The sequence below is a fragment of the Diabrotica undecimpunctata genome, chromosome 6 (genome assembly GCF_040954645.1).
Source record: "Diabrotica undecimpunctata isolate CICGRU chromosome 6, icDiaUnde3, whole genome shotgun sequence".
Lineage (NCBI taxonomy): Eukaryota > Metazoa > Arthropoda > Insecta > Coleoptera > Chrysomelidae > Diabrotica > Diabrotica undecimpunctata.
Genome location: NC_092808.1, coordinates 101752258 through 101777587, shown reverse-complemented (window position 1 = coordinate 101777587; position 25330 = coordinate 101752258). Strand labels below are relative to the sequence as shown.

Sequence of the window (25330 nt, the reverse complement as noted above, 5' to 3'; positions counted from 1 at the left end):
AATTAAAAGAGGTCGATGATCTGGAGCAGTTTTTTAGTGAGTTCGGTGATGTAACAAGGGACGAAGATTTAGTATGTCACTTACTACTCTCTATGCCACATTCTTCGAAACAGTTATTGCAGTTCTAGAAAATTTAGTGGAAGTGGAAAGAAATAAGGCATCTTCATCCAGTACTACAAAATATGGAAAACTAGCAGTTTTTTAAATGAAAACTGTTGCAAAATACCAATTTTTATCGACGAGCAATAGCTTAATTAATTACGGTATAGCATATCTTGTCCAGAGGTATCGAAAAAAAAAACGAACTAAGAAACATATAAATTAATTTTATTTTGTAGATAAAATTAGTATCTACACAATAGGACAAACATGAAGAATGTCCTGAAATGAGATAGAGAGTATAACATAGATTGCTGGTTAAAAAATATGAGAGCTCTTAGCTTTAATATAAGAATGTCTTAAACACTAATGGTTCAAAAAGCTATCCAAAGGTACAGAACGATTTATTAAAGAAAAACAAATAGCATAAATAAAATCAGTACAAATACATAAAGAACTAAACAAAATTCCTACTACTAAATACTACTTACTAGTTAACAAGTCTTTCAAAAGTGTATGTGCACTATTGTCTATCCAAGTTATTATCACGAAGATTGTGAATGTAAAGACGTACCAACCACGTGGGTCTAAGGCTATCAATGCAAAAACTTTTAAAACTTATTATTGATTGGTTTTATACCATAAGCTGGACAAACCTTTTACAGATTCTGAGAGCACTGTATAAATGTGCCAGGAGTAAATCCTAGAGTTTTTTAGGGCTTCTTTCTGCAAACAGAGATGTTAAACCGCGCGGGAAATATTCGCTCTAAGGGTAGGCGGGGTGCCTGATTTTTCGGGAGGCATTTTTTGTAACAGTTTTAAGCGCACAAAAACTATAATTCTAAAAACTGTTGACAAAATTTTGACAATCGTTTGACATTTTTCTTTTTTTTAGAGTAGGTGCATTTTTGTCAAAAGTGGAGTTAAATACTAAATTAAAATATTGATAAATAGTTTTACATGTTCGAATGGATTTATTCGAACAAAACATATAAATTAATTTTTTTTTTTTTCAAATTATCAAGAATTAAAATACAGAAACAACACATTTAAATCTTAACATTTATTTTCCATAGTTGTCCAACATTTTCCGTATTAATATACACTTAGTCATATGACACATACAGTATTCAGGGTGTTCCACCTCCAAAGCATCCAACATTGTGACTTCAAGAGTGTATCTCCTGTTATTTTCCTGTGAACGTTTTAGTGCTAGATCATATGCTATGGGGCTTCCCTCTTCCACTTCTAAACTAGAGGGTAATACTATAACTGTTTGTTTCCAATGAGTTGTTGGTTCTTCAGGTTCTGTTGAAAGTGTCACTGGTTCTTTGGTCGTAGATGGAAACGTACAAGAAAACCAAATGCATATACCTACAGAAAATAAACACTTTTAAGAAGTTGAACCAATTAATATTAATAAGAAATTTAATTCGCCCGTATGTTAATATACATAAAGTAAACAGATAATCCGCAAGGTATACTACAAAGTATCAAGAGGACCCAAATCCATTTCTTGATGCGTAAAAAGTAAGCAAGATTTCCAGAAAATAAATAAAAAAAAATAACATTTACCTTCATATTGTCCTTTTTTTGTTGCAACTGCCACATGCCTTATTTCAAAATCTTTAACATCGTCTAATGTTACTTCTCGTAAATCTATCCATAATATAGTTTCCGCTTCGGCAAGTATAGAATCTGGACTAATACATTCACATAACGGTTTTTGAGACGCATTTTCTCTTAGTTTTGATCCTAACACAGACATCGAGACTCCAGCTACGTTGTTCCAAAATGTGTACATTGACGGAACACTAGAATTATTAGATGTAATTCATATTGTTTTCAGTTGTTCAATACAACACAAAATACTTAAAAAACAGGCTCTTAAACTTAAATCGCCTATTATAAAAAATTTAATATTATTCATTTAAGTATTATTCTTGGCAAGGTGACATTTAACACATTTGATTAATGAATAAATGCAACGAATAAATATGAAACTTCTTATATAAAACACAGCAGATCAATTTCTAGCTTATTGAACCAGATACCATTCTAAATGTGCAACCTTCAGAAGATGTACTATGATCAACTTAAAACTGCCAAAAGGTTATGAAACTGTTTTCTTGTGGCATGTCTCAAGTTAAATTGAGGACCCTAGAAGTAAAGGGGTATAAGTGACAAAAAGTAAATTTTGAGTAAATGCCGTTCAAAGTTGAGTCTTCACTGTAATTGTCATGATTTTTTAATGCTAGTTTTTTTTCTTCGGTTTAGTAACTGTAGGTATAATTATTATTATTGGTAACAAAAAAGCATAATTTTGTTGACTTTACTCATTTTGGAGCTATTTTTATGTTGCTAAGTAGCACTTGTACCCTTTTACTTCTAAGAAATGCAACATAAAGGTAAAAAATGTAAAAAGATCGTAAAGTTTTTGTACAAATTTATTCTTCACCATAAGACTAATGTAGACTTTACACTACATGATTTTATCACATGACAATATCATATGAGATTTGTTATGATTCCTCGTTTCTATGATGTTTTAAAAAATCGTGTTTACACTGCATGATAAGTTATGACTTATGATATGAGTGACAATGAGTGAGGTTTTATTGATTATTCTTTTTGTTTATGGTCATAGAGATATTAGACACAGTATAAGTATTAACTATTAGATTTTGAAACCATTATAATGGAAAATAAATCTTTGATTGCATTGGGTTCCCGACTTTTAATAATAATACGCCGGTAACAACTGCGTACAGCAGTAAGAAGAAAAAGATCAGACGCCTTTGGGCTTGCAGGTGGCTCTTACGAAGAAATCGTGGACAGGATATATCAAATTTAGTGTTAATATTATACCAAATTAAAAATAATTAATAAAGAAACTAAACGAAAATTATGACTAAGAAGACTATAAAACACTAAACTAATAATAAAATAAAATAAATAAATAATAAAAAAAATACGACACAATTTCAATATCAATGCAACAAACAAAAAATAAATAAATAAATAAAGAATGATGTCTCTCGGTAAGGGAATGTTGCTGAATTGACATAAGAATAAGGCACGATATTTAAATATGTTGGTGTTACCCGTATTATTACCGAAAATCATATGATTTTATCATGCGGAATAGATACCGTCCTATTCTCCTGTGACAAGCTATGACGAGCCGCATGACAGTGCTTATGACAAAATCATATGACAATCACACAGTGTAAAGATGTAAATTTCACTTCATGACCAAATCATATGACAAATCACATGATTAATCATGTAGTGTAAAGTGTGTATAACACATACCTAATTGACTTATGATTCTCGACATTAGTGTCGTTGACCATCATGTCGCTGATTTATCAAAAACTCATGGTAAGTTACTGATACTTGTCTTTGTCGACTTTGAAAAAGCATTTGATACGGTCAATCAAAGTGAAATGCTACAAGCTCCAACACAATGTCGAATAGATCACCGATACATATCCCTCATCAGATACATCTATCAGCATGCTACAGCCTGTGTAAGACTTAATGAAGATACTGAGACCTTTCGTATTGAAAGAGGCGTTCGGCAAGGAAACAACATGTCTCCTAAATTATTTACAACTTTGCTAGAATACGCTTGTAAAACAATAGATTGGAACGAAAAGGGCATCAATGTAGATGGAAAATTTTTAAATAACCTTAAATTTGCAGACGATATCGTTCTTATTGCAGACAGCTTTGATCAGGCACAGATAATGCTCCAAGAACTCCATACTGCCACAAAAAGACTTGGTCTTAATATAAATTTTTCAAAAACACAATTTATGACAAATTTAGTCCCCAACAAAAACATCTCAGTAGAAGAGAAAGATATTGAGCCAGTTGACTCCTATAAATACTTGGGCCATGAGATCAGAATAAGTCGAGACAACCAAACCATCGAGCTGAAAAGAAGAATAAACCTCGCTTGGGCTGCATTTGGAAAGATGAAGGATATTTTTAGGTCTAAGATTCCAATGTGTCTGAAAAGAAAAGTATTTAATCAGTGTATTTTGCCAGTGATGACCTACGGCGCAGAAACCCTAACACTCACAAGAACAACAGTGAGTAAACTACAAGTTGTGGAAAGGGCAATGGAGAGAATAATGTTAGGGATTTCTCTACGTGATAGAATACGCAATGCTACTATACGCAAAAGATCAGGAGTAGCAGACGTTATTGAAAGGATAACAACACTAAAGTGGAACTGGGCAGGTCATGTAGCAAGATCAGTTGATGACCGGTGGACAAAAAGAATTTTGGAATGGAGACCCCGAATACAAGCTAACAGAAATAGAGGTCGACCCCCAACGAGATGGACAGATGACATAAAAAGAGTGACTACAAATTGGATTCAGATGGCGCAAAATCGGACTAAGTGGACAAACATGCGAGAGGCCTATGTTCATCAGTGGACGTTAGAGGCTAGTTGATGATGATGATGACTGGCAAAAGATCTGGCAGAAGTACAGATTTTTTGCTAGCTCGAATGGGTTTCATAAATAGCTCTCTAAACTCTTCTATGATATCTCCAGTTGTTTTATTGTAAAACAGGGTTAAAGGTTTGTTCTGTTGAAAATGTAGCCATTGCATGCTCTGTATTCCACTTACGTTCTTCTTGAAGTATGGCGTAAGTGTTTGAAAGTCTAAAAAATCGTTATTTTCCATCTGTACTGTAAAGAACTTCCTACTTGTAGAAGTTATCAGCTCCATCCAATGTTGACGCTTTTCTTTTTTCACTCTATCAAACCACAGTGTTGGTCACACTCATGATAAGAATGGCCACTTATAAAAAAGCGATGATCTACTGTTTCAATATTAGTGTTTCTGACAATGTAAAGACAAAATTTGACTGTCAGATGGCTCTTATTTTGGCCTCCACAGTTGTCGCTAAATGCAGTTGTGTTTCACAGATGAGGGAAGGCTTCCGGATAGGCTTAAGGATACCGCTTAAATCCGTTTGTACACTAAAACAGTCAATCTTTTATGTACTAAACAAAAAATTTATGTATGTTTACTGACCTCTTAGTAGTTTAGTAATGCCTTAGTAATGTCATGCATACCAAAACCTGATTGACCAACAAACAGATTAGGTAAGCTTGTTTTTAGAGCACCAAGTTCTTCGGGCAACAACCTGTCACCAGCATCAAACGTACTACTGCTACTTGCACCAGTTTTCCTAAATTTTAAATCATAAACTTCAATAAATAACTAATTTTAGATTACTTAGATTTGTAAAACTCGCTAACCAATTCTTTGTGAATTTTCTTGTTGATTCTTTCACTTCGTTCTGTAGAAAAAGCTTTTTCTTTTACAGAATGATGCATCATCATGAATTGCATCATCTTTTAATCAGCGATAACATTTTGGGGTATAATGTAATAGTTTGTGCTTTAAATTAATTTTATAGTCACTCTCCACGAAATGTCTAGAACACAACAACTGAGTTTTTCACCTAAAATTTGCCTTTTCTACTCGTTCAGACGGGACTACAGTGAACATGATTGGTTATGTCATTAATGACTCTAGAAACCAATCAGATGGAATAAACATAGGAGGTATCAATGTAGATTCGGACCACTACCTAGTGAAATTAAAACTAGAAAAGAAAAGGGATCAAAAAATTAAAAATACAAAATAAGAAACTTAAAAGATACTAGCAAACATGTAGAATATAAAGAAAATATAAAAAGAAATTTAGAAAATAGATAAAAACACGAGAACATAAACAAATGGGAACCGTAAAAGAATCATACAAGAAGCAGCTAAAGAAACTCTGGGTATACAAAAAAAGATAAAACAACTACAGGACACTGGTTTAATGAAGAATATGGTAACATATCAGAAACGGCATAAACATAATTTTTCAAAGAAAAGTTTGAAGAAAACGGTGATACACTATATAATGGAATTATACTGGACAAAAGGATAACAGACAAATAAACCCTCCTTCAGTAACTGAAATGAAAGGAGCAGTTACTAGACTGAAAAATATTAAGTCAGCTGAATTAGACAACATTAGCGCAGAATTAATAAAAGAAGGCAGAGAAACCCTATTAAATGCCACATTACTGTACTGTGCTATATTCTATTTAGCATCACATTAGAGAAAATAATCAGATAATCAGAAGTCAACACTTACCTACAAGGTGTTGCATATAAAGTAGCAGATTCGGGAAACATTAATCCACCTGGTTTTAAAAATTTATCTCTAGCTATAATAACAGAATCTAACATAGCTTCATGTAATAAGTAAAATCCCATCCATTCTGAAACTATTATATCAACTTTTTCAGGTAGATCAACATCCTCTATTTTAGCATGTAGTACCTATAACAGATTTTAAATATTAAGCTTTTATAGCTGTAAGTAATGCCTTAATGATAATCGTTGCTGGCTACAACATACAACAAAAAACGACCATAGTTTGGGGTACATGGTTGTCAGGATATGAGTCTGAATGATATATGAGTTCATTTGACCTTAGGGGAAAAGATGCCTTAAAAAGGCTAATTCAAACTTTATTTTCATATTTATGAAATAAACCAATGTAATTATTGAATTTAGGGCATAATGAGTGCCTACATTTTGTTTTTAACATAAAATTTTCTTAAGAATAGTAACCTCTATGGGTGTTTCGTTTTCATTATTGCTACTGGATAATCTAACATATTATTTCAATTTCGCAATTTGTCACAAATCAGTGCTAAAATGGGCACTATAGAATTCTTGTAAAAACTGTAAATAGTATGTTAACTAACCTCCTTTACAGCATTGCTATCTGTCAATCTTTTTGGATTTAGTCAATTCGAATTTGAATAATTCATAGATCTTTGCAACAGATGCACTATTAGTATTATCAGTATAAACATGCAATGTTTTGCAATTAGGGACTATCATTAGTCCCATTTATTAGGAATTCCTTTAGGCGGGCTACCAATTCAGTAGATTCAGGCAATAATTCATCTTAATTTGTAGTTTCAAGTAGTAGCTAAAACACCTATCAATATTTTCAATTAGAGAATATCTTCAGCACCATGTATTGCTAATCCATTTAAGTGAATTGTCAATTTAATAGATTCAGGCGATAATTCATCTTGATATGTAGTCTCAAATTGTAGCCAAAACACTGTACTACTATTAAACTCTTAAAGAAAGAGTCAAATAAAATCCATAGTTTTAGTGACATCAATCCAAAGGAGCATATATTATAACTTACTTATGTGAAAATATAATTGTTGTTTTTACTGTTGCCTTTAAAATTTCATCATATTTTCTCACCTTTTAAACCTTCCCTCAACTTCATTTCATTATTTTTATGCAATTTTTTTATGATTTTTTTTGATATTTCAAACAAATTCAATTAACCATTGTTTCCTCCTAACGCCACCTGTTACCATATTAACAAAGCATACATTGTTTACTTATGACAAACCTGTCAAATTCAGACCAAATATTAATAATAAAATATAAATCAATATCATTTGATAGTAAATTTACTTATTATATACAGATAACGACATTGTTTTGTTGACCATAGGAATTAAGATTTATTGCAATCCCATCTCTAGAGTATATTTATTATTATGTTCTAAAACTAGTTTTTTTGTTTATTTTTTAGCCTTAATCGCAATACAAATAAATAAGTAAGTAAATAAGTAATATGCTTTATTGTCACTGAAAATTGTACAAATTGTATGGACAAAGCTTATAACAACAAGACAACAAAGAAGAAAAAAAATCAGAATAAGAATCGTTTGTACTTTTAAATAAAAAAAAAAAAACAATAAAATTCTTCCAAACTTAAACATAAAAAATTCTACCTAATTAAGAATCTACAAACTTAAAAAAACGTAAAATGTACCTAACAAAAAATAAAAATTAGGAAAGCAGATTAATGAATTAAGGGCTAAAATATTCCACCTCCTCGTGCTAAACAGTAACCAAATCTGTCATACAGATTTCTTCTCATATTTTGGAGTAGGGCTGGTGTAATGCTTGCAGAGAAACGAAGTATTTTTACCCTTAATTAGACTAAGTTTGTGGCCCTTTCAAACTGATGCCTATAAATGTTTTCTTTGAGAAAACCCAAAAAAAAATCGTTAGGCGCTAGTCACATGATCTAGCCGGCCATTTAATTGTACCACGTGTACTTATCAGTCGATCAGGAATCGTTTGATTGAGGAAGTCGATAGTTGCTGTAGAGTTGTCAGCCGAACACCCATCCTGTTGAAAATAAACCTCCTGAAAATAAACGGGAAGGCGTCGAGCTGCCGGAATGATCTCAGTCTGTAAAAGTTGTAAATATTTGGGCCCGTTTAGGTCTCCATCAATAAAAAATGTACCGACAATATGGTCGCCATCCCAGTCCAAACATTTAACTTTTCCGGATGCTGCGTTCGTACTGCAACACTAAGGTGCTTATTTTTCCGAGAATAATACCTTGCAACGGATGGATTGTGGTTTTTATGTAATGAAAATGAAGATTCGTTAGAAAATAAAATATTTTTTAAAAAGTGTATTCTTTTGAAACTTTTGAAAAAGTTTCATTCTATTTATCTAACATAATTTCACAAAACTCCATCCGCCTAAAGTTATCTTCCGGAAACAGTTCTTGTGTTGGTTGTATCTTAAAACAGTGATACCCATTCCTTTTGAGAACTCGCTGGACAGTTCGAGCATTCACGTTAACTTCCCTAGCAATTTTTACACTATTGCAGAGTTCACTAGCTTCCACAAAAGCACAAATATCAATATCCCTGTTTTGACGCTCCTCATCGACAGGTCTAACATGTGGTTCATTACCTTCACGACACTTTTTACAACTGTTTACACATCCTGAAGTTTGAAAATGTTTAATGGTATTTTTAACTGTTGTAACATTTGGTGGGGGTCTATTTTCGAAGGCAACAATAAATAAATCAATTACTTCGCATATTGAATGACCCTAAAAGTACCATGTTACAAGTTGCACTTTTTCTTGGACTGTATACAACTTAATAGGCATTTTATTAATTATTTGTTTATTCTTTCAGAACTTCGTTTGAAATTTTTAATGTCAATGTGACAATTACGACAATTCGTATATACTGTGAAATGAATATAGAGGTGGAAACATGTAACATGTCACGGCGATTGCCATTGTGTTGTATGGTCAATAAAACAATGTCGTGATCTGTATACTAAATAATATGTTGTGATTAATTGGATGCCATTTATGAGTTTTATTAAATTTTGACAATCGTTATGAATCAAATCTTTTAGTGACAGATATTCGTTAAATTTTTTACTTCTCATTTAATGTCTATATTTGGTTAGATACTTTTCATACAGTTTTTAATTTAAACCTGCTTAGAGTAAATATATGATGGCTAAAAAAGAATTGAATGTGGGTAATGAATTGATGTCAAGAACCACTATTCTATAACGCTACCTGTGGCAACGCAATCTTGTGACACTAGTTCCGTAACACTTGCCTTAGCATTTTACTATACAAAAAAAAGTAATACAAAGCCAGTATGGAAGCTTCACTTCAATAAAATGAAGTTTTTTAAATGTCACTTAATTTTTATATATAGATTACTTAAATTACCTACAACTGTAGATGTGGAGTCATAAAAAATCTTGAATTTATAATTAAAAAAAGGGTCATTCATCAAGATAAAAAATATCCTATCACTTAAGTTGGACCATACAATACACTTTCATAAAATTTCATTGGAATAGGTTCAGTGATTTTGAACATTAGCGTGGACAAACATATGAGATTTTTTTATACAAAGATTTATTTATTAAAAAATAATGCTTAATCATCGTGATTTAAAAGGCAGTCTTTTTAATAAGATTTAACAGTACTTTTATGTCTTTAGATAAGTTTTGAAAAATCATACTGAAATTTAAATACTAAATGAAAATTATAAGAAAAAAAAATGAATTTAAATCCTATAAAATCAAAGAAATATTACATATAGGAAAAATAAGTAATTTAGCTTACTTTTATAACATTTTCAAATTTGTTTTCTTTGACAACTTCCTCTGCAATTTTATATGTGTTACTAGCTTCTACAGCATAAACAGCTTTGGCTCCAGCTTGTGCACAAAAAACTGACAAAATTCCTGTTCCAGCTCCCACATCTAAAACTACTTTACCATCAAACTCATGTTTATTGTCAAAAATAGCTTCTTTATATGCATTGTTTCTAGCAGAATCTTCTAACATTAATCTATGAATCTGAAAAAGAAAGTTACATACATATGATAAACTTCTTTCTGAAAAATTCACAATATGAAGTGTGTCAAATGATGGTATATATATGAAAGGCCGAGTGCCTCAAAAAATATGTAGAAGTTAGAATTAAATGTTTTTTACACATTTTAATTCTCAGTTCGAATTGAAGAACCTCCACAATGTTAATTAAATCGTGAGTTAAAAATATTAATTGACTGTAATGTACAACAGATTTTACAAGGGGTTTATGCAAAGAAACATTTGTCTAGTGTATGGTAAAGGTGAAAATTAAATGTATCCAAAGAGGAAAGTAGTAAAAGATGGTTGGTCTGCTCTGCCTACTTCGCAGGAGATGGGCAGTTTGTAAATAATGTTAATTTATTTTACATATTATTAACCTCTAAATCCTCGTAACTTTCAAAATAATCATTATACTCCATCTGTTCCATCATATTTAATTATAAAATTATAAACAAAAATGCATTAACACGAAGTAAACATTAAACCTTAAACCTAACCTATATGTGACAACGTGTCTTTGACGTTTATACCACTTCTTCTTTACTTTATTTGCTATTTATTTTTAGCCAATCAAAGGAGTCTCATATATACTCCATTCGCTTAGCTCGGGCATATTTTGACAGATTCATTGTCGGAAACCTACAACACAACAATTCCTACTTCTCAGTATTAATAGCTCAAGTATCCTACTATTGCAGACTTCTTTCTTTAAAAAAAGAAGAATTATTCTAAATAGTGGAAATGTATACTAAACCCATCAAATTTTGGGTAGTATATATTTAAAAAATATATTTTAGTTGTTATAATTTAACATAACTATTTATTGTATGGTGCAGATAAATAAATATTGATTGTCGGTAATTCGCAAAGTTCTATTTTATTTAATATTTAGTTTGTTTACTATAAATATTGGCTATGAGTACGTGTGCTTGGTTGTATAGTAATTTCCAGCCACTTTTAGTCTGTCAAAAAGTAACTAACTTCGCAAAAAAATAATCACTAAATTCATTAGACAGTTAGGACTGGGAATAGCGAACAGAGTTTAGTATGTTTTTTTATTGTTACATTGCACGTTTACAATCGACTCTATACTCAGAGTAATATAAAATAGTAATTATAAATAGTCTATAAATAAATTAACGTGAGTAATTAGGTTATTAAGGTACCGTCCAGTGACGACCCACCGAGAAACGTGTCCCTCCCTATGAACTGACTTCAGACATGAAGACAGTCATGGAATTCACTTCCCTCCTCCTGATCAATCTCCTTCCTGACAGGCGTCAACTCATACTTGACGTCACTAATCGCTCCTTCATCAAACATATCCTACAACGATATAACATTCAAATCCTTGCCCTCTCCGACACCCTCTCCAAAAGCGACCCTATCTTCCCTGGATACTGCACCTTACACCGTCCTCGAAGCCAAATATCTCGTGGTATTGGCTTCCTCATTAAATATGGAATTCCTTTCTCTCCTCACACCATCCCTCCCCATATTATCCTTAATGATGAAGACTTCCTGGCAGTTGACAAATCGACACTCGATAACAACACCACACTTACACTAGTTTCTTATTATAAACATCCAGCACAACCTTTATCCGAAGCATTGTTTGACTACGTCTCCAGCCTGAATAAGGCAATTATACTTGGAGACTTTAACATCAGGCATACACAATATGGCGACACGGCCACAAACCGTACAGGCAATGACCTTTCGGATCTGCTCATTAACCTCCCCTTACACTGCATCCGTAACCGTGAACCGACTTTTATGGGAGCCCAGGGCATGTCGTCCGTCGATCACATTGTATGCACATACGATTTGATCGATTTACTGGATGACGAATGCTTCCTGGGTGACTCGATTACGTCGGATCACCTACCCTTGCTGGTTAAAGAACAGATATTTAACCCCTTATCTCCCAACCTTCCCAAGATAATAAGAGACTACAAACACGCCAACTGGGAACTCTACAAAACCTACCTATTTGTCAATACTCCTGAGTTAGGCAACTTAACACACCCTGATGATATCGATCAAGGTATCACGGTTATTTCCGATCTGATAAATCAAGCAATTGATCTGTCAGTCCCTAACAGGGTTATCAACCCTAGAAAACCATCTTTGCCACAATTTATCATCGATAAATTCAAACAAAAGGTACGACTCCTCCGTCAGTTTCAATGTACCTGCAACCCCCTGGTCAAAACAGAATATAACCGTCTATTTGCGGTAATCAAACTGCAGGTCAACAATCTGCAGGCTAGTCAATGGATCGCAGCCACCTCCAGTCTTGATTATCGTGATGGCGGTACATTCTGACACAAATTCAAATGCCTAACCAAACAGAAAAGCAACAATCCTTCTCACCTCGTGGTGAACAACCAAATCATAAACTCAAATCAACAGAAGGCCGACGCCTTCAAAACCCATCTACAAAACACCCTAATTTCCCCGAATGATCTTAGATTTGATCTCGCCTTCCGTACTGTGACCGAGAGAGACATAACACGACTGCTCGGCGCCGCCTTCGATCCACAGGCACCCCATGATCATCCTATCATGTCGCCTGTGGATCAACAAACCTTCATAAAATTTTGCCAAATCGGCAAATCTAACACACCAGGACCTGACAAAATTGCTAGGGACTGCGTAAAACACCTACCACCGAGCGTCACGCTATACCTGAAGAACATAATCAATGCCACTCTAAAACTCTGCTACTTTCTATCCCCATGGAAAGTAGCCAATATAATCATGCTCCTAAAAAAGGGCAAACCACGTACCGATCTAAACTCTGACAGGCCGATATCTGTCCTAAATGTCTTGGCTAAGGTCTTCGAGAGGATCCTCAAGGAAAGACTCGTAGACTTTACCACAGAACACAACGTCATCCCACCATTCCAATTCGGCTTTAGAGACTTACCAAAACGGCATTGACAGAAGTCGTCACACACCTCACACAAAGTCTAATGGATGGATTAGTTTCACTAGGTGTTTTTCTCGATGTTCAAAAAGCCTTTGACCAAGTTTGGCATGTGGGACTGATCAAGAAACTATTGAACATCGAGGACATAGAAGGAGCGGGGTCATTTCTCTGATTCTTTTACTCCCATCGCGGGAGTACCTCAGGGTTCCGTGTTGGCTCCAATGCTATACATCATATACAACAGTGAATTCCCTAACCCCCGATACACAAGAACAACCACTTTGCTCTACGCAGACGACACAGCTCTCGTAACAACACTTTGGTTTACTCGAAATCACCTTAACCTGGTCGACAGGTGGTGTCGGAGATGAAGAGTAGCACCCAAAAAACACAAATGATTCTCTTCAGACATCCGAAGCAAAGCCAATCTATAACACCCATAATTTCCGCAAAGCACAACTTAAGACTTTGGGGGGACCGACTACAGCTCCGTAACCAGATCGAGTACCTCGGTGTAGTGTTTACCCAAACACTGAACTGGACGGCCGATCTGGACAAAGACCAGGAGCCGACTCGGACTACTCAATGCTCTTTGTGGTAAATTCGGAAGATCACACAAATACACGTTCACTTATACACACATACAAAACCTTTATCGGGCCGGTCATCAAGTATAGATCCAATATCTATACTATGTTGCCCGACCACAACACAAAAAGATTGCTTGTTTTGGAGAGGAGAATCCTGCGAAGAGCAAACTACAAGCGACACGACTACCCATCCGCCCTAATACATCACCTGTCGAATATCCAGCCCATCAATGATAAGCTCCCCTCTCTGAGCAGGAGTTACACGATCAGCTCTATCCGGGGCCAAAACCTCAGAACCCAAAGCATCCTAAAAACTACCTGCTCATCCATCGGAAATGTATTCAGAAGAAGACCTAAACCCAAACTCCCTTTTCTACCCGCTATTTTACTGGCACTCGCCAGCAACGAACTCCCTGATAAATACATTGATGTACAGGAAGCAACTCCCCTCTACTATCGCCGTCGCCACTAACATTAAATGCTCACTTCGAGCTTGCTCTAGACAGGGGGGATCGGTTTTCTGTGGTTTCCCGATCCCATTGCACAACGATACCTGTCTATTTGCAGAGGTACCAGCCACAGCTGCCCTCTTGCGCCGCGTTCACATAGTTACTAATTTAACAATGAATAAACTCATACATTCAAATTCACATATATACTAATTACTTTTTAGATAAAAAAAATTCTGAAAAGAACCGTTTTAACATTGCCTTTCGCCTCTGATTGTCCAGGCGCTCCTCCGACGACCAGGTCACCACAAGCAAACACCAGTGATCCACGAACACGTCAGTGTCAATACTAAACAAAAACAAACCACGTCCTGAAGAGGCAAAAGCCTAACGCAGGACAACAAAAGCATCCAAAAGACGAAGACACCCAACAAAACGACAAACCAAACAATGAGTCATACCATAATGGCATTACAGCAGCTTATAAAAGAAATATGGATACAGAAATCCCTCCCCAATGATTGGAATATTGGAATCCTTTGCATCATACACAAAAAAGAAGATATCTTTGTATGCTCTAACCACAGAGGAATTACGCTTCTAAATGTAGCGTATAAAATATTTTCCACAGTACTATGTCACAGTATGGTCACAGAATTATAAACAATCAGAATGCCCACTCTGCTTGAAAAAATAAGTAGGTACGTGCATCTCGTTCGCGCAGACGGAATCGGCCATGTTTTAGTCGGAACCAGTGCTGTTCAGTGACATTTTATCTGTTGTGCATAGAAAAATTAACCCGGTTTAATTTATTTACGACAACCATACATATAATATGCACTATTTTATTCGTACTTTTAGTTGAAGACTAGATTAAATTATTTGAAATATACAAAACTAAATTATTAATCTCTAAAAATTTAAATTACAGTTCTGTCGTAGCTTGTCACAAATTTCTTAATTCGAGTCGATGTTTCCGTCTAAAATATGGCAATCGCGTGCTGAAAAACTTCAAAGTCGGCATTCTGATTGTTATTTATTCTGTGGTATGGTATAATATCATCATCATTACGTAGCGCTACAACCCTGGGTGGGTCTTGGCTGACTGTACAACTTTTTTCCAATTTGTTCGGTCTTCCATCAACCTAGGTTCAAATGGAATGTTCATTTTTCGGAGATCTGCTTGGATGTTATCTCTCCATCGCATTCTGGGACGTCCGAGTGGTGTTTTGCCTGTGGGAATCTCTTCCCATACCAGTTTTACAAGTCTATCGTTATGCAGTCTGTGCACGTGGCCTGCCCATCTTAGTCCCATCCATGGTACAATATGCAGAACGGATAGTAGGAAAATACCAGGCTGGTTTCAGTGGTGGTAAATCCACAATTCATTAGATTGCAACCCTGAAACAAATTTTAGAAAAAACACTGGAATATGGCATAGATACTCATCACATATTTATGTGATGCCTACCACACTGTAATAGAAAAGAAATGTTCAAAGTAATGAAGGAGCTAGGAATAACAAATCAGTTGGTAAATTGAACACTAACTAACTCTTGAAAAAGTTGAATGTAGTTGTCTAAAGTCGAATGTTGAATTGTCTAAAGCTTTTAAAACAAATAACGGGATGCGCCAGGGAGACCTTCTCTCCTTTATACGATAGAGTTTTTATTAGAATATAAAACCATAGAAAACATCTTAAAATACGTGATTGCGCGTAATGGAAACGGGAAGTAGCAATCGAACTCGACATTGCTTGACCCTTAATTAAAGATTTTGTAAACCATCTTATTTGACCTTAACCCTCCAGCGGTAAAGTCAGAAATTTACACAATTTACTGGTGAGCTCGGTCTGTTGGACCAGATCATAGAAAAATAATATAGTATGACCAGATCATCACAACGTCAACTCACTCGTCAGTGTACATTGACATTTCTTTTAAATTAATTTCAAGGCATGAATTGACATTTATTAAAAAGTGACATATATTAAAATAGCCATCATATCTCAATCTTATATCTAAAAATGAAAGTACGATCAAAACTACAAACTATAAAATTGCACGACTCTCTTATTAATTATTATGCGAGTCAAACTCCAAGTATCGGAACTCCAGATATACATTCTGAAATATACTCGGACAGTTTAGAAGATAGTTCATGTTCAGAATCATCAGATGCAGAGGAGGAATTATCTTCTGATATTCATAGAATTCTGTGGGGTAAATTAAAATTTCAATTTTAATCTATAGTTTTAAATATATTCTACCGATTATGGTGCAGCCTCCCTATAATAGTCGTTCTTCATTTCTGCCAAAACTATTGTCTAATATTCGATTTTCTGTGCCCTGTTGTACCGGCTTGTTTGCTTATGTCATAGTTCTATTTTAAGCATGCATCGGTCCATTGACCTTTGAGTGACTTTTAGTTTCGCTATTATCCCTTTCTTTAGTGTTTAAGTTTCGCAGCCACATGTCATGTTTCAAAGCAAGTCGGTCGAAAAATGGATCTGAGCCGAGAATATTTTCGAGCAATAATTTTTTACAATTTTCGGAGAGGATTATCTCAACAGTAATGTCATGCTGAAATGGTTTCTGTGTTCGGTCTTAGCGATGAATCCATACCAGGTTCACTCCAAACACTACTCACACAGCAAAACATTGATGCGGTTCGTCAGATAATTATATCACCAGCGATTACGAATGTTCGCCGTGTAACATACCGACAGATAGAGGCATCTTTGAGCATTTCAAATACCTTGATCCAAAAGATCCTACATGAAGAACTGTGTGTTATGAAGTTGGTTTCCCGTTGGATCCCTCATTTGCTCACAAAAGAGCAAAAAGCGTTTGGCATCATTTGGTGTCTAAAATCATTGGAATAGTTCAACAAATGAAGCTCAAAAAACGTTTGTAGTATTGTTAGTGGTGGCGAATATTGGATTTACTCCTAAAAACCGGAAAATAAACGTCAATCCGCTGTGTGGGTGTTTCACGATGGGGAAAAACCAACAAAAGTGATCCGTTCTAAAGTGTGTCAGAGAAAATGATCACACCGTTTGTGTCAAAATCTTCTTATGTGGTAACAATTGCTTTAGAAGATCGAAGAACAGTTACTTTTGATTGGAATATAACCGCTTATTTCCCAGAAGTTATCGCGATTCTTCGACAAAGTAACACACAACGTCGAATTCTCCTAAATGAGAACAATGCAAGTGCTCACACTGCCCAAAAGATAATACAGATTTTGGAGCTTCAAAACATCGAATTATTAAACCATCCACCGTATATCCCCGATCTAAGTCCCAATGACTTCTTTGCGTTCCCAAAGATCAAGAACTCAATGCATGGGCAGCGATTCCAGTCGCCAGAAGAAGCTATCAATATCCTTAAAACAGCGATTGTGTAGGTGTCAGCTAAAGACTGGAATAACTGCTTTGCCAACTGGATTAAACGTATGCAAAAGTGTATCGATCTTTTAAGTACTTTAAGTCCATACATTTTTGGTCCTAATGGCTATATGCAAAACTAAAAAGACAACCCTTGTATTATATTTTGGACATTCACTAGCTCATTACTATTTAAATGGGAATAAGCCACAATTAAAGGTTAAAGTACGTTTGTTGACGTTTCAATTTCCACTTCGGAAATCGTTTTGAGAACGATTTCCGAAGTGGAAATTGAAACGTCAATAAACGTACTTTAATCTTTAATTGTGGCTTATTCCCATTTAAATAGTAATTACTTTAAAATGCCACAAGAAAATAGCTTCAAAACAATATTAGAAATGCACTAGCTCGTTGTACATAGTTTTTGTTTTTGTCAAGTTCACTTTTAAGCCAACTTCATTGCTAGCGGCATTTAGATCGCTTATAAGTTTTTGTAGTTCTGCAGGATTATTACCGATCAGAACGATCTCGTCTGCAAATCTTAGATGGCTGAGGTATTCTTCATCAATGAATAGGCCTTTGTTCTGCCAGTTCATTTTGCTGAATATATCTTCTAGAGTTGCAGTGAAGAGCTTTGGTGATATTACGTCTTCTTATCGGACTCCTCTGGTAGTGGAAAATTCTGGAGTGTTTTCATAAATTTTTACCTTAGCTTCTGTATATATTTGCTAAAGACTCTACATCATCATCATTGGTGCTACAGCCCTATAAAAGAGCCTCGACCTTCCCAAGTCTATTACGCCAGTCAGTTCTATCAACTGTTGCCAGTTTGCTGCGCCTATTTGTCTACCATCCTCATCTACACCATCCCTCCATCTGAGTTTTGGTCTACCCCTACTTCTACTTCCCACAGGTTGTGACATAAGGATTCTTCTAGGAGGGTTGTTCTGCTGTGATCTTGCCAGATGTCCTGCCCATCTTAGTCTTCCTATTTTTATAAACGATACTACGTCTTTACCACCAAATATATGTTTATATCTGTGATATATCTCGTAGTTGTACCTCCTTCTCCAAATACAATTTTCACAGATGCCACCAAATATTCTTCTCAGGATCCTTCGTTCAAATATAAGCAGGAGATTTTCATCTGCCTTGGAAATGGTCCATGTCTCCGACCCATATGTCAACACTGGTTGTATAAGGGTTTTGTATATGGTTATTTTTGTTTTTTGGCTTAAGTTTCTGCTTCTCATATGTCTACTCAGTCCAAAATAGCATTTGTTTGCTAGGATTATTCTTCGCTTGATTTCTTCCGTCATGACGTTCTCCTTGGTGATCAGGGAGCCTAAGTATGTGAATTTGTCCACCACTTCAAAGGTAGGATTATCAACCGTGAATTGGTGGCCGATGTTTCTGGCTCTATTGTTGGGTGTTGATGCCATTATCTTAGTTTTATTTTCATTTACTTGCAGGCCCATATTTTTTGAGGCGTTTGACAAGGTGGTATACATTTCTTCTAGCTTGCGTGTTGTGCGGGCAACTAGATCAACATCATCTGCATATGCCAAAATTTGGGATGATTTATTAAAAATGTTTTCTCTGCTGTCTATTTGGGCATCCCTGACCGCCTTTTCCAAAGCTATGTTGAAAAGGAGACACGCCAGCGCATCTCCCTGTCGCAGCCCAACATGCGTTTCAAATGCCTGTGATTGTTCGCCCTGTATTTCGACTTTGCAAACAACTTTACGCATTGTAGCCTTAACCAATCTTATCAGTTTATCGGGGATGTGGAATTCATCCATGGCTTCATACAATTTATTTATTAGGACACTATCATAGGCCGATTTAAAATCTACGAAAAGATGGTATGTGTCGATATTGAATTCATTGGTTTTTTCCAGTATTTGCCTTAGCACAAAGATCTGGTCTGTTGTTGATCGACCAGGCCTAAAACCACTTTGATATTCGCCAAGAAGCTCCTCTGAATATTCACTCAGGCGACCATATAAAATACTCGAAAATATTTTGTATGCTGTATTAAGGAGGGTTATTCCCCTATAGTTTCTACATTCTAATTCATCGCCCTTTTTGTGTAGCGGGCAAACGATCCCAATACACCACTCTTCTGGGATTTGTTCCTCATTCCAGGCTCTCAGTATGATTTTATATATATGATTAGTCAGAGTAGCACCTCCACATTTAATAAGTTCCGCGGGTATACCATCACTTCCTGGAGATTTATTATTTTTTAGGTGTTTTATTGCATCCCGTACTTCCTGTATTGATGGAGGCTTCAATGGTGTATTGTTGTTTGCTCCTGGGGGTGGTTGATTTGGATCTTCTACTTCGATAGTAAGCAGTTCTTTATAGTGTTCCACCAACCTTTTCAATACTTCTTCTTTTGTATTGAGTATATGCCCCTCCTTATCCTTACATAGTCCGATCCTTGGTTTAAATTCTTTTCTTGCTTTATTTAGATTTTTATAGAATTTTCTTGTTTGATTTTTCTTTTTTAATGTCTCAAGTTCTTCCAATATTCTATTTTCATAAGTTCGCTTTTTTCTCCGATGGATGTACTTCTCTTCTCTTCTGAGATCTTTATATTTTTGTTCTTTTTCTCGGGTTCTTCTTTGCTGTATCAGTTTATATGCATTGTTCTTTCTTCTTGTAATGTCTTCGCACTTAGCATCGAACCACTCATTGAGTGGTGGTGGTCTTTGCGGCACTAGAATGTTATTTGCTGCGTCTTTAATGTAATTTTTACACATTTCCCATTGTTCACTAATTGTTAGATTCTCTTTAGTTATGTATTTAGTTTCGATATAGTTTTGAAACCTTTCTACCGTTTGCGGGTTTTTGAGGAGTTCAATATTAAGGCGCCTTGTTTTGGTACTTCTCTCCTTCTTCGCATTTGAGATTCTAGCCCGCATTCTTGTGCCAACTAGTTGTCTCTACATACGGTTTGTCAATGCCTTGGTTGGTCAAAGCTTCTATTACTACCTTGGGATATATAGAATCGAAAGCCTTCTCGAAATCTATGAAGGTTAATTCTAGCGGTGTTTCATATTCTTTAGCTCTACTCATTAGTTCTCGAAGCGTATGGATATGATCTAGGAATCTAGGGTACTGAATCCACTTCTTAAGCCAACTTGCTCTCTTGGCTGTGCAGCATCTAATGCATTTGTTAATTTGTTGTTGATGATGTTTGTGAATAACTTGTATGTAATTGGTAGTAAACTTATAGGTCTGTAGTTTTTGATATCCATTTTGCTACCTTTCTTACTAATGAGAATTATGTTTGCTGTATTCCAGTAGTCTGGTATGCATCTTGATCTTAGGCAGTTCGTAAATATGCCTGATAAGATTTTCCCGTTTTTTTTTGCCAGCGTATTTAAGCAGTTTCACTGTTATACCATTTATTCCAGCTGCTTTACCGCGTTTCGTTTTAGTAATTATCGATTCTACGTTTTCCTTAAGGACATGTGGTACATCTTCTTGATTACTGATTGCTTCTTCAAGTTTTTTAGGAGCTTTGTTTAATAACAAACAAAATTGGCAGAAAATGTTTAACAAAAAATAATGTGGTCGTCATCAGTATGGTGCCGCCAAGTTATAAAAGCAGCATGTTAACTTGGTAAAGGATTATTATAGGAGCAATGTGACCAAATGTGGCAGTAGAGTTAGAAGACCCTGATGGTTTTCAGGTTAATAACCAACAATAATTACGAAGGAAGCTACAGCTGCCTGAAGACAGGAATGACAAACGTTAAAACGTTTAAAACAAATAGAAAAGGTTACTGCGAGTGAATAAAAAGGTAAATGGTTAATGCGAGTGAAAGGTCAAATGTAATGGCATATCTCGCAAATAGGAAAACAAAAAACAAAATCGATGGAAAGCAAAACTGAATACGTATTTCTATTTGGGATCGTCATCAATATGGTGTAGCTAAGTTATAAAAGGATCATGTTAGCTCAGAAAAGAATCACTACAGGATACACCAATGTGACCAATTTGTGGCAATAGAGTACGAAGACCCTGATGGTTTCTAAAGTAACAACTAATAACTGTTAGTTGTTGCCCTATATACCTATTTTGATTTGCGAGACATGCAATAACATTTTACACTTATTATTCATTCGCAAAAATCTTCTCTATTTGTTTTAAACGATTGCATTCTTTTACTTAAAGTCACTATTCTCTATGGATGTTAGCTGTCACATTGAGCCACATTACTCTATCTATGAATAAAGCTGTTGATGTAATTCTCATCCATATTTGTAGGTTCTGCAGTCACGATGTTCTTTTGCGTCCTGCTGACCTTCGAGATTCTATTTTTTTCTGCAGAATCAACTGCAGCAGGTAGTACTTATTATTTCTCATGATGTGCTCAAAGTATTCAAATTTTCTACGTTTGTTAGTTGGGGGGCATTCTAGTTCTCCACCGATGCGTTGTAAGATGGTATATCCATGGGACTCTAAGCATGTGTCGACATCACTACATCTCAAATTCATTGATGCGTTTACATGAGGCGACTTTTAGAGTCCTTGCTTCTGCTTCGTAAAGTAGTAGTAAAGATTAATAAAGTAGTATTAGCTTAGTAAAGATAGTATCTCAGAATTCTTATTCGAGTATGGATATTGGGAGACCGATAATAACACACTTTACACATTTTAGTCTCTTGAGAAGCATTGAATTGAGCCTCTTGATTGTTCGATTCGATATTTCATTTTTCTTGAGTGGTCCCAATCTTTATTTAAGGTCTTCTTTATCTATATAAAATACCATTACCACAGTTCTAAGGTTATATTTGTAGATCCATGGAGCAAAAATAGGTTTTCCAAGAATCCTTGGTCCGATAAAGAACGACCTTATGTTAGAATAAACCGGTACAAAGATATAAAATTGACACCAGTTGAGCGTGCAGGAAAGTTATCTAGAAGAGTTATAGCTTCTTGCTTGTCATATCTGGAGAAGTCACCATATGATCAAAATTACGCATTATGTAAATGCCAGTTAAATGATAAGGTAGTAACAGAATTATTTTCTTATAAATTATTTCCATATTTACTTAATAAAAAAAAGGGATTTTTACAGCTTTCTAGCTATAAATTATTATCGTAAATTTCTATTTTATTTTACTATTCTATTTGCCATAAATAGTTATTACAAAATTAATGATTTTAAAAAGTTCGATTTTATTAAGCTATTATGTTCGGCAGTGACGGCTATTGAGGGAGAGCAACGGGGCACCGCTCCCTATAGAAAAATGATGCTCCCAAACAATTAATTGTATTTCATATTTTCATATTCATACTTTTCTGTTAAAATTTCATTCACTTTTCTGTTAATTATTTATTAAATTAAAATATAATTAGCTAACGGAACTAAATTTTACAATAATTACATTTGTTGCAAACATCCGCACTATATTCGGCGCTGATGTTCAACTCCTTAATTATCATTTTTTCGACCAATTTTTTTTTTTAAATTTTATACCTCAGGCGCGGAGCTAATGCGTTTTTTTTGAATTATTATTTTTTTGTTTGTTGTTACTTCTTCTTTTTTGTGTAGACTGTTTTTCAACATGCCTTCAGTAGACTGTCGTTCCATCGTTTTCGTGATCTTTCTACTGATCGTCTTCCTATTGGGGAACCGTCTCTAGCCGTCTTTTCTACTCTATTTGTTGTTATTCGGCTTATATGGTCCTTCCATTCTACACTTATATTTATTACCTAGTCCCTGATGTTATCCACTGCATCTTACGTCGTATATCTGTACTTTTAGCTCTGTCTCATAATATCTTAACATCGATTTTTATAAGGGATAAAAATCGATGCTATCTCTGCTATTTCTAGTACATTTTTTTTGCTCTCTGTGTCAGGACGTGTTTCTGCCGCGTAATCATTATTTGTCTGATGACTGTTGTAAATTCTGCCTTTTATTTCTTTCTTAATATTTTTGTTTCTCCATATTGTTTTATTTACAGAAACTGCGGCCCTCTTTGTTCTATTCACTAGATCTTCCACTTCTGTTTCGAGCTTACCGCAGCTAGATAGTATTATGCCTAAATATTTAAACTCCATCAATTGTTCCATTGTGTCACATTGTTCCATTATCTGATCCTCCAGCTCTTATTGAGATCTTAGTAGATTTACTGTTATAACCATGCATTTTGTCTTTTTTTTTTAAATTGCTGCAGCATGGTGTAAATCATCTTCACTTTGGGAAACTAGTATTGCATCGTCTGCATGGCAGATTATTTTAAGTTGTTTTTCTCCCATTTGGTATACTACTTTAGTTCTTAATTTTTATTATTGTACTTGATTAGGTTAAACAATAGAGGACTCAGGGAATCTCCCTGTCTTACCTCATTGCTAGCTTCAATTAGGTCTGTTAGTTTTTCTTCTCCTTTTATTTTTATTGTATTATTCGGGTAGATATTTGTGATCGTTTAGATTATTCCTAGAGGTATCTCCCTTGCGTACAATAAGTGGATAACGTCCTGTAATTTTATCCTGTGAAATGCCTTCTTAAGGTCCACGAAACATAAATATGCCGGTTTGTTATATTCTAATGATTTCTCTTGCACTTACCTTATTATAAATATAGCGTTGGTTCATGATCTTTCGTCCTAAAACCTTGTTATTGTTCTGCTAGTAGGTATTATAATTTAATTCAATTTATTTGTTATCACTTTGGTTGTTCATTTTGATGTTGTGTTTAATAAACTAATTCTTTTGTAATTCTCCGCGTCCGATGTGTCACTTTTTTTAAAGAGGCTAAATTTTTCTGTTTTATGTTATTTTTGGATTAGCTTTAATAGTTGTTTGATCAGATCTCGTCCTACTTTGTTATTTAATGGAGACGATAACTGGATAAAAGAAGGTAAAAATACAAAAAGTCTGCCAAACATATGAAAACATTCGTATGCATAAAGAAATAGTACCTATCAAAAAACTGGTATGTTTTAAACTTTACTTATACTAAAATAATAGATTCTACACTATTCACTTAAAAGAAGCTAAAAGGTTGAAAAGGACTTTTGCACTAGTTGCAGACGATACAACATATATGTTTCTATAAAAACTCAGACGGCATTAGTCCTTCGTTATTTTTTGGCGGGAAAATAATTGAACGATTTTGGGGATTGATGTTCGAATAAATTTCCGCGGTCAGGTAAATGAAGATTTTACTAACTTCTTGGGAAGAACCGCGTTGAGAATTTAAAACTCGACGTTTAGGCACCCACTTTGGAGCCATCATCAAGAGGGATATGGTTCCGTTCATGTTCGGGGTCTCAATCTGCCTACTCCTCTCACTCGTAATGTACCAGTATCTTGTTCTATAGAAATACGAGAACAGTCAAGCGGCACCTAGGTCACAATCTGCCTACTCTTCAGTTACGAGTGACAAAGTATTTGTTAAAAAAACAAAGATATATGTCTCTGGAGAAGAAATCGAACAGGTCAGGCAATTTAAATACTTAGGTTGTTTGCTGAACGAGGGTTGGGATTCCGAGAATGAAATAAAGAGCAGAGTTGAACAAGCCAGAAATGCTTTTTTGAGGCTTCGTAAGTTTCTG

The 25330-nt window shown here is 34.9% G+C and overlaps 2 protein-coding genes across 5 annotated transcripts in view; one reads left to right on the top strand and one right to left on the bottom strand.

Annotated features, from left to right (window-relative positions):
- Nucleotides 1-1147: 1147 nt before the first annotated feature.
- Art8 (Arginine methyltransferase 8) lies at nucleotides 1148-10916 on the bottom strand. 2 transcript variants are annotated; one of them, XM_072535014.1, is made up of 5 exons: nucleotides 10762-10916; nucleotides 10130-10366; nucleotides 6278-6465; nucleotides 1675-1913; nucleotides 1148-1473 (listed from the first exon to the last, which is right to left on the bottom strand). In XM_072535014.1, the coding sequence occupies exons 1-5, from the start codon at nucleotides 10813-10815 to the stop codon at nucleotides 1163-1165; spliced, it is 1029 nt and encodes a 342-aa protein (XP_072391115.1). In that variant the 5' UTR covers nucleotides 10816-10916; the 3' UTR covers nucleotides 1148-1162. The 2 variants fall into 2 exon arrangements, with proteins under 2 accessions (XP_072391115.1, XP_072391116.1); XM_072535015.1 differs by having other exon boundaries at nucleotides 10706-10829.
- A 5410-nt stretch (nucleotides 10917-16326) lies between these two features.
- Nucleotides 16327-25330, top strand: part of LOC140443647 (uncharacterized) — a 124771-nt gene continuing 115767 nt past the window's right edge. For all 3 annotated transcript variants that reach the window (XM_072535013.1, XM_072535011.1, XM_072535012.1), the window contains exons 1-2: nucleotides 16327-16580; nucleotides 22562-22773. In XM_072535013.1, the coding sequence (XP_072391114.1) occupies nucleotides 16385-16580; nucleotides 22562-22773 (408 nt within the window). In that variant the 5' untranslated portion in view covers nucleotides 16327-16384. The remainder of the gene's footprint in view (nucleotides 16581-22561; nucleotides 22774-25330) is intronic.

What these genes read in the sequence shown, in the direction of transcription:
- Art8 (XM_072535014.1), bottom strand. Translation starts at nt 10,815, where the DNA reads ATGATGGAACAGATGGAGTATAATGATTATTTTGAAAGTTACGAGGAT. An exon ending in AAAGTTACGAGGATTTAGAG is followed by an intron (nt 10,367 to 10,761) that starts GTTAATAATATG and finishes TTTCTTTTTCAG; the next exon opens with ATTCATAGATTAATGTTAGA. An exon ending in AATTTGAAAATGTTATAAAA is followed by an intron (nt 6,466 to 10,129) that starts GTAAGCTAAATT and finishes AATCTGTTATAG; the next exon opens with GTACTACATGCTAAAATAGA.